We start from the raw sequence: 16,683 nt of genomic DNA, 5'->3' as shown, positions 1-16,683 counted from the left end.
AGCATAGTAGTCACTGGTGTATTTTTGAGGCCAGAAAGAATCTTTGCAGGAGAGCTTCTACCTTCATGAAAAGGAAACCTGATTGCTAGCAATGAAAATTAAGAGGGTTCTGTGGGATTACTTAAGGTAACAGATGTGGAGTAAAACCTGCAAATGTCAGAGGGTATCTATAGCAAGTGATAAAATATTTTCCGATTTCAGGAGCATATGCAGTCTTATATGTGCTCTATTACAAAATTATATAGTACATTGGTTATTGCTGATGAGGGAAAAGGCAAGAGGAGGGGAGAGTAATACAATAAAACAGAAATGGCACACATTGTAATAAATGCAACTATAAGCATGCCAACATGAGAAGTTTTTAAAGGAAACTCTGGAATCAGGAAACAGTTTATTTGTTATTGACATAACTAAACCATAGCAAGATAACCTCCAACTAGTAGAGTAGCTATGATTAGTCCATAAATAAAGGTGGATTTCTAGCAGTTGTAGCAATTTCTAGTAAATAAAGTCTGAAAACTAAATTTTATAAACAATATTTCTAATTTGATATCACTATGACAAAAACAAATTGCTATTTTCATGATTATAAACCCAATAATAAAGACAACTGCTATAATGGGAAGATTGTCATTGAACAGCAGTACTGTAGATATTTGCAGAATCTTTGGAAATTAACATTATATATTTACAACATTTTTCCCAAAACCATTCAAACTAATTCTATTTTGACCTCTTCTTTCCAAATAATACATAGAGGTGCAAAAGTGCTTGAGTCATTCATTAAATGGGAATTACATCATCAAGTCTCAAATCATTCCCAAGAGCATCTCATACCAGGAGGGGACCTGAAGGTTCACCTACTACTGGAGACAAGTGGAATGGTGGTAGCAAATTAAAATTGGTGCATGTCTCAAACGTTCACAGAAGGGTACCTTAATAATTTTAAGAACCAGTATTTCTCCTTGCCATTTGATGGACATCTGTTAGAAATTTCTAAATATACCTAGTACATAACAGTTTGAGAAGAAAAAAAGCCTAATAAATAATATTGATAGAATCATTAATAACCATGTATACAAATAATAAGAGGTACAAGACATTATCATAGGAGCTCAGTACTTCTGAAACTGCCTCTTGAAAAAAATCTGATGAGAATTTGCATGCTAAAAATATAGAACTATGGAAATAATAACAAAGAAAACGTCTGAAAAAATGGGCAGAAATATGGGACCAGCAGATGGCATAATGGTTGATATTGTTGGATTCCCATGTAGATGACTGCAATTCGAGTCCTGGATACGGCAGCTGAAAACGCACACCAGGCATGTGTGTAGCCATGTCCAAAGTCCTGAGAGGAGAATGGAGGAGAAGGGATTGTGGTATGGCCATCACCTCGTGGGAGAGGAGGGAGATTTATCACTGCCTGTCTCTCTGTCTCTCTGACAAGTTCACATGCTCTATAGCAAAAAAACAAAAAACAAAAAAAACAAAACTGTCTCTCTGTCTCTCTGACAAGTTCACATGCTCTATAGCAAAAAAAAAAAAAACAAAAAAAACAAAACAAAAAAAAAAAACAAAAAAAAAACTCTCAAAAAAGAAAAACAGGCAGAAATATTTAAAATTAAATACAATGAAAAGTTTCATTATTCACTCACTTAAAAGGAATTTATTATTCATCTACTAATACATAAAGAGGTATTCAATACAAATGGATCATCAACTACTAAAAGTAAGCTTTAAAAGTATATTTTAAAAAATACATATAATGGTCCAAATATGTCTAGAACAAGAAGTGCAAGCAGCCAAGGATAAATGGAATTTTATCCATTCTTTCCTTACAGAACATTTTACTTCAGTAGAGAATTTTGTTTTAGATCTTCATGGACACACATCACAACTCCTAAAATTAGTTCCCTAAATATTGGGTTGACAGGAAAGTCATGGTGCATTTTTTTTAATTATTTTTATTTTAACTTTATTTATTATTATTATTTTCCAGTTTGATCAGAGAGAGACAGAGAGAAAAAGGAAAAGTGAGAAAGAAAGCCACCAGGTCCAGGTCTTGAATTGTGATTGGCGCCTTCAGCCACTACGCTACCTGCTGGCCCCATCATTGTGCATTTTTGCATAGAAAAATACATCATAACTTTCCTGACAACTGTCCTAATAGTTTTCCTTGTTTCAACCACATTAATCCTCTCATTTCTTTTCAAACATCTTTATTAATTCTCCACAAAGCATACTCTAAACTCCTTAGCCCAGAACATATTTGGCACCAAGCTATGTTTCCAAACCTATTACTCCTGGGCCTCAATCAGACAGACCAATCCTTTGCCCCTACAACCCAAGGTCCAATCATACTAATAATTTGTGTATGCATTTCCTCACAGTCATAGTCAGATATCCTTTTCCCTTTCCTTTGTGCCTATCTACCTGAATCCTACTGTCAAAGCCAAGTAACCCACACCACTTATCTCAGTTAGCCAGGTCAGAGTCCATGCTGTTTACATCACTCACAAAGCCTTTTGTATACCAACCCTTATAAACACTACTGATTCTAGTTTATCATTTGCCACTTCAACTGTACCACAAAACTTAAGTTCATTTCTTATTCTACCTCTTTGTGCCCTAGCGTCTTTTATCTAGCCCCTAATCCTCAACTATCACAATGGCCAAAGTAGCATCTTTCCAATCAGCTAGCTTCCACCAAGTCAAAGACACACAAGGATACACTCAAAGTATGTTATTTATTTCTTAACTATGTAAGGACAATTTAGGCCAAATAACATTTGAAAAGACATTTTACTGTCCTTAAAATTTCTGAGTATTTAGAATCCAAGATGCATGGATTTCTGAATTGTTTTCTTCCAACAAAACATCCTGATGTTTGCTCAGGATGTCATGATTTTCCAATATGCCCCAAGAGGACACTCTCACCTTATGACAATTCACTGCAAATGCCTGTTCACTTGTCTGTCTATACCAGTGGCTCCTTGAAAAGTAAGAGAGAGCATGTTCCATTTCTGATCTCCTGTATTAGCACCATGTATAAGCTGCCTTCATAGTAGGAGCACAGTCAATGATTGATCTAACACCATGATTATCTAAAGTAAACACAATTAAAGAATATCCTGTACAAGGCATATAAATGTTAAGTAAACCTAATTTGTGACTGTGCAGTTTCAAATGAGATATGGTCAAAATTCTAAAGGCTACATTTATATAAGTATTACTCACAAAAATGATAAACAAACTTCAAGAGAAATCCTATTGGGCATGTGTGGGCATGTGCAAGATTTTTATAATATATATCATAGAATATGGAAATACTTTGGAGATGGAAAAGGAAAGATTTCTCTACTTTCTACCCTACTGTATTGATATTATTATTATTATTATTATTATTATTATTATTATTATTGCTTGCTATAGGGCCTGTGTGCTTGCCAGAGACAGAGGGAAAAAGGGAAAATGAGAAAGTGCCCCTGAAAAGATGACCAAGTCAGTTCCTTTTCCTCCATTCTCCTCTTGGAATTTTGGGCACACACACACATAGGTGCCCAGCATGTTCCTAAGCCTCCAAGTCTGGGACTCTAATCACACAGCCAGCCATGTGGGAATTCAGCTGCCTGAACTACAACACCTCTTGAATGGACTACTTTTTGTCTTCTTAATTTATTTTATACATTCGATCAGTATACATCACTTAGCTTGCAAAGTGAATTTGCCCAACATGAATATACTTCATGCCTGTCCAGTTTAGGATGCTATACATGTTATGGACTGCTTAAAAACAAACAAATAAACAAACAAACTATGAAACATGTATAATTTTCAGATTTACTTTTACTCTTGCCCACCCTCCACACTATACATGCCCATAAGGAATAGTCTCATAGTAGTCGGGACCTTCTTTTTTTTTTTTTTTTAAGAGAGATTTTTGCTATAGGGCATGTGTGCTCACTGGAGAGGCAGAGAGACAGAAGTGATAAATCATCCCCTGGGGGGATGGCCACACCACAGCCCCTTCTCCTCTATTCTCTTCTTGGGATTTTGGGCACATACATACATGCAGCCAGTGTGAGTTTTAAGCTGCCTGGTCTAGGACTTGAACTGTACTTGACTATGTAAACCAATGCAACCTTACGCCATCTGCTGGTTCCAAGATATTCTTTTTTAAATAAAAAGTTAGCCTACCATCACAGTGAACTAATAGCTATTTTAGATGTTAAGTACTAACCATGAAAGAAAACACAGATTGGACAGAGAGGTTTTAGAGTACAAGGAGGGGACTTTGGTTTTGTGATTTAAACTCCTTCTTAAGTTAATATTTCCTAATTTAAATCTTCCTCTATAAATCCAATAGTCCTAAATATCTAAAGAGAAAGCTCCCCAAAGGCATTGTCTACCTATTCAAGTAATAAAAAGACAGTAAAATTCCTCTTCTCAAGTTGTCTAAGACTTCTCATTAGATATTCTGTGAAAAGAATCAGCTCTCCCTCCACAGTGACTTTGACTGAAATGCAATTTACATTCTATAATTAAAGTGCTCATTGCTTATAGCAGAAGTTGTAACTGAAAACACCTAGACATCACAAATCTACTTTCTTCCCTTCTGTCAGGGTAAAGAAATGTGGTCTTTGGTGAACAAATTCAAACTATCTGATGCAAGTCTCTAGAAGACAGAGATTATGGTGTTCTCATCTTCATATACCAAGCCACTAAAGTAATCTAGGAAATAGTCATTTTTTTAGTGACCATTGGTTCAATGAACAGCATTTACTCAAATAGTACACACTCATAGATAAAAACAGAATAACCTAGCTCTGATTAGTAAGGAAGCAATAGTTTCTGTACCCACTGAATTGCCATTATTTCTTTTAAAATATATTAAAAATCATAAATGATAAAGACTGCCTTCATAAATAAATTATTTGCAAACCACTTAGGTTTTATACTAGTCAAGGAATCATTTCCTGAATTACCCTAATGAACTGCAAGAAGTTTGGTGTGGCACTCTTAGAAGGTGAAGTGGCCACAGGACACTGGGAGTGAGGAATCCCCAGTACTCCCCTACTTCCTCCAAGCAAGGAGATCATGCACACATCTTGACACTGTATTTTTTATATCATAGTGACTGATCAAAAAACAAAAACTTTTTTTGTTTCTGAGAACCATGATACTCATTTGTACCTTGTAATGTTTCTGGAATACCTGCTTTGGATCTCATCATCTTACCATCTTGCAGAGATGAGAAAAGAGCTGCTTTCCCTCCCATCTTTACCATCTGGAAGGCCCTCTCTATTTCATCCCTCTTCATAAAAGTCAATCTGAGCTTAAATCTCATGTGAAATACGTCCTTGATCTTTAACTTCCACCTCTTGATTTTCTTCCTTCTTCAGTCTTGTCCTAATAACCACTTTCTATAACACCTAAGCTCTTGTTTTCCACATTTTGCAATGTTGTATATATCTTTCTGATAATCATTGTGGGGGAACATTTAGAATTACTCTCCCTGAAATAATGAAGAAGTTATGCTTCTGACATCTAGAATCTCATGATCTTTGTATAAATACAGTAAACCACAAAAATCACTTCAAATTTTTACTAGTACAGTTATTTTAAAGAAAGAGGAGGAGGAAGAAGATAGTTTCAGAAAACCTTCTGCATTTATAGATGTTTTAAATTTATTGAAACCAGACATTTATTCCAACCAGTTTTAATACTTCCTCATCTTCAAGGTTAAGCAAGGTCACCAAAAACAGAAGTTGCAAAATGGCACTGCACTTACCTGAGGGTATGGGGAAGTCCTGGACTTGGATTTTGAGCTGGAAAGACGGGACTTGGCCCCTTTCCTGTTGTCAGTCATGGTGGGGGCAGAGCTGCTAGCATAGGAGAAGGCTGGTTTGGAGGCCGAGACCTGATCTAGGGAGAGCTGCAGCCCTTTGTATTCTGTGTCTCTGCAGAGTGGGAGGACAGAGGCCTTAGTCAGCAAAGGAAGCAGATTCATGCATTCTCACATCAGGAATGACAGTAATCCATATATGAAAAGGCAGTAAGGAAAAATTAGCCATATAATTGATTCTCACAAATATCTGGATTTATTTTTTAAAGTCTAACATTTAATGTGTGTGAACGTCTATCACAGTCATATTATATGGTCATGAAAAAGTCTTGATTAATTTTTTTCACTATTTTTAATTAAGGTAGAAAATAAACCCATAATCAACTTTTTGAAGCTTTGATGTTCTTGTTGGTGAGATATGAATTATAAAACCTATTCTACTGGTTCTTATGTGGGGTGACTCAACAGACAACCAGCATCTGACGACTGGCAAGGAGAATGTCTTCTATCGGCTGTTCCAAAGTCGATTTTTGTTATGCTCCAATGTCCATTTGAACAATATTTTCCACCAATAAAAGAAGAGGAGGGTCAGTCAATGCATGGTAGCTAAGGAGACTGGATCTCACATAGACAATTGTGTAATCCAAGTCCTGGACCTGGCAGCTTAAAAAATACCCTGGGCATGTGTGCATGTATGCCCGAAACCCCAAAAGGAGAAATGGAGGAGAGGGGATTGCAATGTGGCCATCCAACATGGGGAGGGGGGCTTTCTCACTCTCCCACTCTTGATTTCTTTCTCTCTGGCAAGTATACAACCATCCAGCAAATTAAAACAGAAGAGGAAGAAGATAAAAAGGATAAAACTAAGGAAGGATGTTTTCCCCAATGAGTACTAGTAACTTTAGTTATTAGTACAACCTTTTTCTGTGGGAAAAGACTCCAAAAAGCCATGGGCTCTCTGACCCACTTGCCCTCGGATAACCGTGGGCCAAGCAAACTGTATTCTGACAGGAGATGTGTCAAATATACTTCTCTCTACTTGACAGCAGAGTGTCTATTCAGCCCCCTAGACTGACAGTGAAAATAGTGCACTCTGAAAAAGCGGCCAAATAACTGTGTAAACCCATTCCTAATGCAGCATCCCAGCTCAGGAATTCCATGGCTATAAACAGGGAGTTAAACAAAGATTCACTTTCTACTTACACACTTTCAGATTCCCCAAAACATATACCTCAGGTATTGGAAAAGTCTTTGAAAATTTTCACATAGATTGCGAAAGAAATGTTCTAAGTTAAATAGGCTTCAATAAAATTTTTAAATCAATTAATGGTTTAAAATTCTACATATTCATGAGAACTCTGATATAAGAAATGTTCTAAAAATATTCTTGATAGTGAGACCAGCAGGTGGCATGGTGGTAGGGAGCAGGGCTCCCACACGGATGACCGCAATTCAAGTCCCAGACCTGGCAGCTTGCTTTCTCGCTTTCCTTATCTCTCTTTCTCCATCTCTGTCTGATGAGTACATGTACCCTATAGCAAAATTTAAAATAATAATAATAATATAAATAAAATTAAATAATTATTTTTAAAGTATGAAAATAATTCATCAAAAGTTAGCAGAAGAAGTCAGGTAGATCAGGATTTAATCTACCTCCCCCTCTCACTATGTACCAATCCTTGTAGAGCTCTATTTCCTCTTTGTAATTCATACAGATATGGTGAGAGTTAGATGAAATATTGTATGAAAAACTTACAGTTTAGTGCCTAGAACATAAAAAGTGCTCAATGAGAAGTATAATTTTTTAAAAATAATTTCTGAATTTTTATTCATTGTCATTATTTTTTTTTAAGTTGACCAAAGAGAGACAGAGAGAGAAAAGAAAAGTAAGAAAGCAAGTTGCCAGGTCTGGGACTTGAACCATAGTCAGCCTTGTGGGAGCCCAACTGCCTTAACCACCACACAACCTGCAGGCCCTGAGAAGTATAATTTCTTAACTTCCAAATTCTGTGGCACTTTCTGGCACCTGATCAATAGAACTATCAATAGAACTATCACTAGAACAATAGCTTCACTTTAGCAATGATTATAATACGTTTCAATCTTAAGTACCTCCTTATGCTGTATTTCTTGCCTTTCTACCCCAAATTCATTTCAATTTGTTTTAGCTTCTCAACTCTATCGCAGAATGGTCAAAATATATAGTAAGATAAGTTTCTTATTGCTTAGTGAGCAGATGGGGACCTTCAAGCAACATGGTCACTCTGAAAGGAATTTAGCTTTCTAAGTTTCTCTGTCCAAAACTCCAGTGGTTCAAAGGATGTGTTAGGATGAAAAGCACAATAAATATATGCACTGAAAGACATTTTAAGTACAATTGATGTGCTGCCAAGAGCAGCTCTGAATGGTGGATTCACTAAGAACAAAGCATTTGTTTTACTTTCAGAGTTCTATTAAATTGGCATTTCATTTGTGTAGCCTAAAGGGCTAGATGCTGATGGGAATCATATTACAAGTTCCATTTCCTTCCTCCAAACCCAGACAAAAGAGAAATCTGGCCCTATCTTTCTCTCTTCCAATTGGTAAGGCACATTCTGGGCTCCTACATGTCCTCAAAGTTATATACATTCTTAGTAAAACCATTTATTTAATTTTCTCCACAGAGAGGCACAAAATAAAATACTTTGGGCCAAGTGGTGATGCAGAGGTCATGCAACTGGACCCACATGGCAAGGTCCTGGTTAGCGCCCCAGGACCTCTCCACACACTGAGCACGCATGGGCCCCAAGATCTGGGCTGCCTGAGGCAGGGCTGGATCTAGGCATGAAGTCATTGTTGCAGTTCTCTCTCTCTCTCTCTCTCTCTCTCTCTCTCTCTCTCTTTCTCTCTCCTTCTATCTCTCTCACAGGAGGAATATATAAATAAAATGCTTAGTTGCACAGAGCTTAGACACTAAAATGTATATGGTGAGAAATTTGACTTAGCTTATTTTAGTAAATCAAGGACACATCACTGCTGTACCTCCCACGCTTTCTTGGAAGGTGTCACTGAGACCCTGTTTGGAACTCCAGAGGTAATTCTCTCATGCCATTCTCCCAAACATGATTGGCATATCAAAAAGGGAACTGTGCCATATGCCATTTGACATATTCTTCAAAAGATAATTGAAAAAAAATTTATGCTTTTTCTCTTTTTTACATTTTTTTCTCCTTTTAATGATTTATATGAAAGCTGCAGACATTCTCAGGTACCTCAGCTCCAAAAGCAATGCAAAATGGGTAATTTGCATCACCAGGACTTCCAGCTTGTCAATCTCACCCATATTTGCACAGACCAAAGTAATCCTCTTATTCCATTATGGACAGTCAGAAATCATTCAATTTGCAGAATTAACCATCTGAGTCTACTTTAAACTTTATAATAGTCATGTACATATTTGGAATAACTCAAATTCCAATAGAGAAAATGGGGCCATTTTTGCATCACTGGCATACCTCAGCCCTTCCTTAAGCGATACATCATGACCATTCATGAGGTAAATGCCAACATGCCAAATGGGGAGCTCAGTGTGATACCTTTGCAAAGCTAGTAGAAAGTGTGTTTGCAGATAACAGGTTCTGTCAGCTTCAGAGAAATGCATTAATATCATTTCTATCATTTCAACTAGGAGACTGGTTTCTATAAAGGCAACAGTCCCACTAACATCACTTTCAACCAAGTCGGAATGAGTGTGCAGAGAAGCTATCAATAGTATTTTATCAGCTCAAGTAAATTCAAGATTCTTTGTGAGAATTTTTTGTCTACAATTCCACCACACTCAGTTCCTCTTTCATTTTCAGTAACATTTTAGACAACTGTTTCAGCCATGTCCATTCTGAATCTGTTAGCCATTCTGGAGTTTCTTTGTTGACTTTATGTTATATGGCAATTCTTAAAAGATGTTGCCAGATTTCCCAATTGAGCTATTTTTTAAACAGCTGATGGTGATCAAATTACCCAGGAAAACGTGGAAACAAAGACATACAATTGATTTGGCTCCAAAGGCGCTGATTGAAATAAGCAGAGGATTGCATTAAACCGTGATCGGATTAAGTGGGAATGACTGCGCCTTACACTAAACTTTTTAATTGGATTCTAGAGTCACTGTTACACGAAGTGCGTGACCTTCTTTATATTCTGGCAGAGTTACCGCCTGGCCACTGGGTAAACCTCCACAGCGGAGAGATCCACTTTATGTTTCATTTTCAGGCTCCTATGGAGCCCAGCAGAGAGAGCTGATAAGGAGGATTCCATACTGTGAGGGGCTCACGGACTAAGACAATCTGCTGGGAAATTAGGCTAAGGCGCCCTTGGAAATGTAATAGTCTCATACTAATAAGTGGATTTGTGTTTGCTCCTTGTGGGTTTTTCCATTTGATTTGGTGATTTTAGGAGTTCCCCCCAAATTCTTTGGTTTTCTCATAAACATTGCCTCTGCCTAAGAAACCATCTTTCTCCTCCATTTTGAAAGTGTCATCTAACATGCTATGCAGTGGATGGCACCACAGGGTCACAAATTACTTGAGTACAAAGTTTACTATCATTGTAATAGCAGGAAGGAAAGACATGGGATTAATTAATAGACAAATAATAACCAAAAAGTAAGACACAAAACTGTAACGTTGTCTATACAATATGGCAAAGTCAACCGGCCTCAGTAATATAGATTATAAAATAAATGCCTTCATACTGACCCTTGAAAGAAGTTGAAGTTAAACCCAGCCCTGCTACCACACTGCACCTGAATTTTTTTTTCCTTTTTCTATAGGCCACAGTGATGTTTCCCTTGCCTATGAGTTCCTAAACCATTCACTGCCTTTACTACCATTTTTGGCACTTCTAAGATTCTGTCTCAGTGTGGCAAATGTCATATCTTAACAACCACTCGGTAAATTTCTTCTCTTATATAGCCTTTATTTACTGTCTAACAAACCACCTTATATAGAGCAGATGCTCACTGGCAAGTGATTAACAAAATAATCCTCATTGCAAGAAACTTTCACTCATTTCAAATCCAAATGGTAAAAAATTTTAAAAATTGGCAAACCTTTCTACATTAACAAGAAGGAAATATCTGTTAAGTAAGCAAGTTTATGTAAAAGATGCTTCAATTCTCAGATCATAAAAATAACAATCATTCTTAAACTCTGTGATATCCTAAATCAAAGAAGCAAATAGTATTTTATTGTTTTAGTGTTATGTTCATTAATAAAATACATTTATTTTTATCAAATTATTATTTAGGTATAGCATATGTGATACTTAGGCAAACTAGAATACTAAATTAATTTCATCCTCAACCATTTATGTGGGACTATTACATTGAATCAGAGGAGTTAGGCAGAATACTGCTTTAAACCCCCAAAGAAATAATTCCTACAAGTCAATAATAAATGCAATATATCTCTGCAATAGGAAAATAAGAAAGGGATGTGAGTAATGTACAAACTGTTGAGAAACATTATTTTAAAAGGTTTTGCCTCATGAGTAATATAACCTATATGAATGAAACGAAATTGGCAAATATTTTTTAACTGACAATAAATCCCAATGAAGATAAGGTGAAAAAAAATGGTTATATTTATGTACTGCTAGTAAGAGAGAAAACTGGTAGTGTTTATCAATGATCTTAAGAATATTCATATTTTGGGGCCAACAGGTGGCATGGTGATTGGGGTCCTGGGCTCCCACATGGGGCTGACCATGGTTTGAGTCTAAGACCTGGCAGCTGGCTTTCTCACTTTCCCTTTCTCTCTCTCTGTCTCTCTCTGATCAAATTTAAAAAATAAATAACAATAACAAATCAAATTAAATAATTCTTTTTTAAAAAAGAATATTTGTATCTCAAGTCCAGTAATTCTACTTCTAGGAATAAGTGTCATAAAAATAGTGAGAGGCTAAGTATTAGAAATCAACATATACAGGCCAGAAGATGGCATAGTGGTTGCATCACTGTCTCGCACATAGCTGACAACGGTTCAAGTCACGAACCCAGGGCTTGTGTGTGTTAATGCCCAAGGTCTCAGGAGGAGAATGGAGGAGAAATGATTGCTGCATAGCCATCCTCACAGAGGGTGATTTCTCAGTTTCCCTCTCACTGTCTCTGTTTCTCAGGCAAGCACAGATGCTAATGGTAAAAACTTCTTAAAAAACAAACAAACAAAAAAAAGAAATCAATATATGAGGGTGTTTATCAGCATAATTTGTTATATATTTTTGGAAATAATCAAATAAGAAGAAACAACAAAAAGAGATTTCTAAATTATAGTATACAAATATAATAAATAATATGCAGTGGGGCCAGCAGGTGGCACGGTGTTTATGGTGCTGGATTCCCACATGGCCAATGGCAGTTCAAGTCCCAGACTGGCTGCTTGCTTTCTCACTTTCTCTTCTTTTCTCTCTGTTTCTCTCTGGTGAGCACACATGTCCTGTACAAACTGAAAAACAATAATAATAATAACAATGAATAAAATTAAAATAAATCATTCTTTTAAAATAAAATTAAATAAATAATATGCAGTTTTAAAATATTTTTATTCTAATCATGAAAAAAACATACTAGAGTAAAAAAACTTTTTCCCCCTAGATTTTGCCATAGGACATGTGCACTCCCTGGAGATAGAAAGTGAGAAATCACGCCAGGGGAATGGCTATGCCACAATCTCTTCTTCTCCATTCTCCTCTCAGGATTTTGATCTCTCTCTCTCTCTCTCACACACACACACACACACAATGTGATTTTCAAGCCACTGAGGCCATGATTCAAACCACAGTCAGCCATGTGTGAGTCCAGCATCTTAAACCCCATGCCACCTGCTGGCCCCCAGAATAATCTCCTCTTAAGTTAGCAAGCATTGTAGAGACAAAGAGGTAATAAACTAAAATGACAAGAGTGCCTATTTGAAAAATAGATTAAAGATGTTCATCATCTTTTCATATACTTCTGCATTACCTTAATTTTTTCTATAGTGTATGACTTTTATAATCAGAAAAATAATAATTTTTTAAAATCACTAATAGAGGCAAATTCCAGGCATTCGCACCTCATGTTGAAATGGCTAATCAACTTATTTTCTTCATATTTTCAGGGTTTCTTCTTTGTGCTTATTAAAGTACAAAGAAAAAGCACTACCAAATTTCTTTTCTCATAGGTTCAACTTACTGAGCACATCATTTATAACTTTCAAATACTGCTATAATTGAAAAGCATAAAGTCTTGTAGTGTAGTTAACTAGTCAACTTTGCAGTTGTATGAGTTAGAAATGGTATCTTTATCATTGTCCATATAAAGAAAACCCTAATTTGGAGAACATGTTTCTTGTTCTAAGGGACTTAATTTTTATGCTCAGAAATTGATGCCATATTTAGTTACTAAGATTTTCGGTCTATTTGTGAATACTTCAGATCTTAGTTCTGAAATATTGCTCTTAGAGCTTTTCTATTTCTTATTTTTCTGGAAGAAGTCTGCTTTAAAAGTTGGTATTTAAAAGTTAGATCTGGGGGGCCAGCAGGTGTCATGGTGGTTAAGGGGCTAGACTCCCACATGGCTGACTGTGGCTCAAGCCCCGGGCATAGTAATTTGCCTTCTCACACTCCCTCTCTGTCTGTCTCTGGTCAAACTAAAGAATAATAATAAGTAAATAAAATTTAACAAAATAATTCTAAAAAAAAAAAAAAATGGTCTGAAGGGGCCAGCAGGTGACAGGGTGGTTAAGGCACTGGACTCCCACATGGTAGAATACAATTTGAGTCCCAGACCTGGCAGCTTACTTTCTCACTTTCCCTCTCTCTTGTCTCTTTGGACAAATTAAAAGTAGTTAATTAATTAATTCTTAAAAAAGAGTTAGATTTGAACAAATTTAACATAAGATATATTGCCTCTTTCAGATAATGCATAAAGGAAAATTTGTCAGTCTCCTCTTCCACAATCTTGACCCCTAATTTTAGCTTGCTTCTAGAAAATAGTCAAATATTTTTAAAAAGTCATTAATAGCAACCAAGTTTAAAACATACAGAGAAAGAGGAGCTCTTTTACATTGCCAGAGGGAATGTAAATGAATTCAGTCACTATGGAAAACAGTATAGGGGTTCCTCCTATACTAAAAATAGAACTGCTGTATTTTTTAAAAACTTTATTATTATTATTTTAATATTTCTATAGAGAGACACAGAAAGAGAGAGAGAGGGAGAGATAAAGAGAGGTAAAGTGAGAAAGGAAGCCTCCAGGTCCAAGACTCAAACCACGGTCAGCCATCTGGGAGTCCACGCACCCTAACCACCATGCCACCTGTTGGCTCCCAGGGCTGCTGAATTATCCTGCAATCCCACTATTATACATATATTTAAAGGAAAGAAAACCAGTATGTCATAAAGATGGCTGTACCCCATTGATTACTGCAGCTTTATTCCTAATAGCTCACATGCAGAATCAATTGTGTCCATCAATAGATGAATTGATAAAGCCAAATAGATAAAGAAAACAAATGGATTTTTTTTTAATGCACACACAATGGAATACTCTTCAGCAATTGAAAGAATAAAACCTCCCATTAGAAGCAATGTGGATAAGCCTGGAAGATATTATAGTAAGTGAAATAATCCAAGCACAGAAAGAAAAATTGCATGTTCCCTACTCTTATATGAAAACTTAAAAAGTTGACCTTGTAGAAAAAGATTAGGGGCCAACCTGTGGCTTAGTGGTTAAGGCAGCTGGATCCTATATGGCTGATTGCACAGTTTGAGTCCCAGACCCAGTGGTTTGAAAAACATGCTGGGTGTACTTGCCTGCATGCTCAAAATCCTGACAGGAGAATGGAGGAGAAGGGATGGTGGTATGGCCAACCCTCCTGGGGATGGTTTCTCAGTTTCTCCCTTTTTCTCTGTCTCTCTCCAGTAAGTGCACATACCTTATAGCAATTTTTTAAAAAAGAAATTAGTAAAATATATAAATAAATATGAGACCAGCAGATGGCATAATGGTTACATCATTGGACTCCCATGTGGTTGACCATGGTTTGAGTCCTGGATCCGGCAGTTTAAAACTCATGCTGAGTGTGTGTACATGCATGTCCAAAATCCCAAGAGGAGAATGGAGGAGAAAGGATTGTGGCATTGGTATTCCCCCAGAGGGGGAGTGATTTCTCATTTTTTATCTCTGTTTCTCTCTGTCTCTCCAGTGAACACACATGCCTTATAGAGATAAAATCACTCGCTCTCTCTCAAAAAAAAAAAAATACACACACACACATATATAGAGAGAGACTAGTAGAGGTTGGGAAAGAGCAAGGAAAGGGAGAAGATGATGTTAGGTAACAGATACAAAATTATAATTAGATAATTAGATCCAAGGAATAGTTCTTGGGCCAGCCCCATACCTGGTAGTTAAGGGAGCTGAATCCCACATGGCCAACAGCAATTAGAGTCTTGGCTTGGCAGTTTGAAAAACATGCTGGGGCATGTGTGCATACATGCCCAAAATCCTGACAGGATGGAGAAATATAGGATAAGGCACTGTACCAAGACCAGGTCCAATTAGGGTTACTTTCTCTGCCTCTCTCAGGTGAGCACATGTGCCCTCTAGCAATTAAAAACTTTTAATTTAAATTTTAAAGAAGAAGAATTTGTGTTCTATAGCACAGTAGGTTAACTATGGTATATAATAACTGACTGGTATTATAATATCAGAATAGTTAAAAGTGAAAATTTTTAAAGTTTCCAATACAAGTAATCATAAATACTTGTGATGATGGAAATGCTAATTGTCTTGATATGATCTTTACACATTGTACTCATGTACTGAAAAAAAAATCAGAGTACCTCCATAAAATAAGTACAATTATATTAATTAAAAATGAAAAATAAAAATATCAAGCAAGATAATTTTCCTTTTATTTGCAATGAATAGAGAATAAAATGCACACATATTATTCTAGTTCGTTCGTTCTTTCTTTCTTTCTTTCTTTCTTTCTTTCTTTTTCTTCCTTTCTTTTTTTTTTTATATGTTTGTCATAGGGTACATGTGCTCAGAAGGGAGACAGAGAAAAAGGGAAAGTCAGGAATCACCCCCCAAGGGTGATTCACAATCTCTTCTCCTCCATTCTCCTCTCAAGATTATGGAGACAGGGGGACCAGCAGTTAGCGTAATGGCTGTCGCTGGACTCCCACGTAATTGACTGCAGTTCAAGTCCCGGACCCAGTGGCTTAAATTCACGCTGGGCGCATGTGCGTGCGTGCCCAAGATCCTGAGAGGAGATTGGAGGAGAAGGAATTGCGGCATGGCCATCTCCTCTGGGGGGGGCGAATTTTTGCTTTCTATCTCTCTGTCTGTCTGACGAGCACACGCACCCTATAGCAAAAAAACTCTCCAAAAAAAGAAAAAAAAAAAAAAGATTTTGAAGACATACACACATACAACCAGAATTTTTTGTTTGTTTGTTTGTTTGTTTTCCCAAGCCTCCGGATCCATGGCTCTAACTACAGAGTCAGTCGTGGTAATTCAGGGCCTTAAACCACCACGCCACCTGCTGGTCCCAATTCTAGCACCTTCTTATCATATTCTGTTTTTTCACACCTCCCCACACTCTGTGTCCATTCTCTTCACCAGGCGTTTCACTATCATTTAATAAGAGGATGTTGTTTGAGGGCCTACAATAGGTAAGTAATGGGAGAGCGCATGATCTGATATCTTATATTTGGTTGAGGTTCCACCTCACAGGTACAGCTCTCTCACCTAATTCCAACCTTTTTTTTTTTTTTTTTTGGGGGGGTTTTTCTTTCAGGGCACCGTGCGCTCC

At 36.8% G+C, this 16,683-nt stretch overlaps 1 protein-coding gene across 2 annotated transcripts in view; it reads right to left on the bottom strand.

Moving 5' to 3' along the window:
* SIM1 (SIM bHLH transcription factor 1) overlaps nt 1-16,683 on the bottom strand; it is an 80,093-nt gene that overhangs the window by 29,600 nt on the left and 33,810 nt on the right. For both annotated transcript variants that reach the window (XM_006148784.2, XM_027771974.1), the window contains one exon: nt 5,795-5,963. In XM_006148784.2, the coding sequence (XP_006148846.1) occupies nt 5,795-5,963 (169 nt within the window). The remainder of the gene's footprint in view (nt 1-5,794; nt 5,964-16,683) is intronic.

This window comes from Tupaia chinensis, unplaced genomic scaffold (assembly GCF_000334495.1).
Source record: "Tupaia chinensis unplaced genomic scaffold, TupChi_1.0 Scaffold000244_1, whole genome shotgun sequence".
Classification (NCBI taxonomy): Eukaryota; Metazoa; Chordata; class Mammalia; order Scandentia; family Tupaiidae; genus Tupaia; species Tupaia belangeri.
The sequence above is the reverse complement of the archived record's forward strand: the minus strand, read 5'-3'. Positions and strand labels throughout refer to the sequence as shown.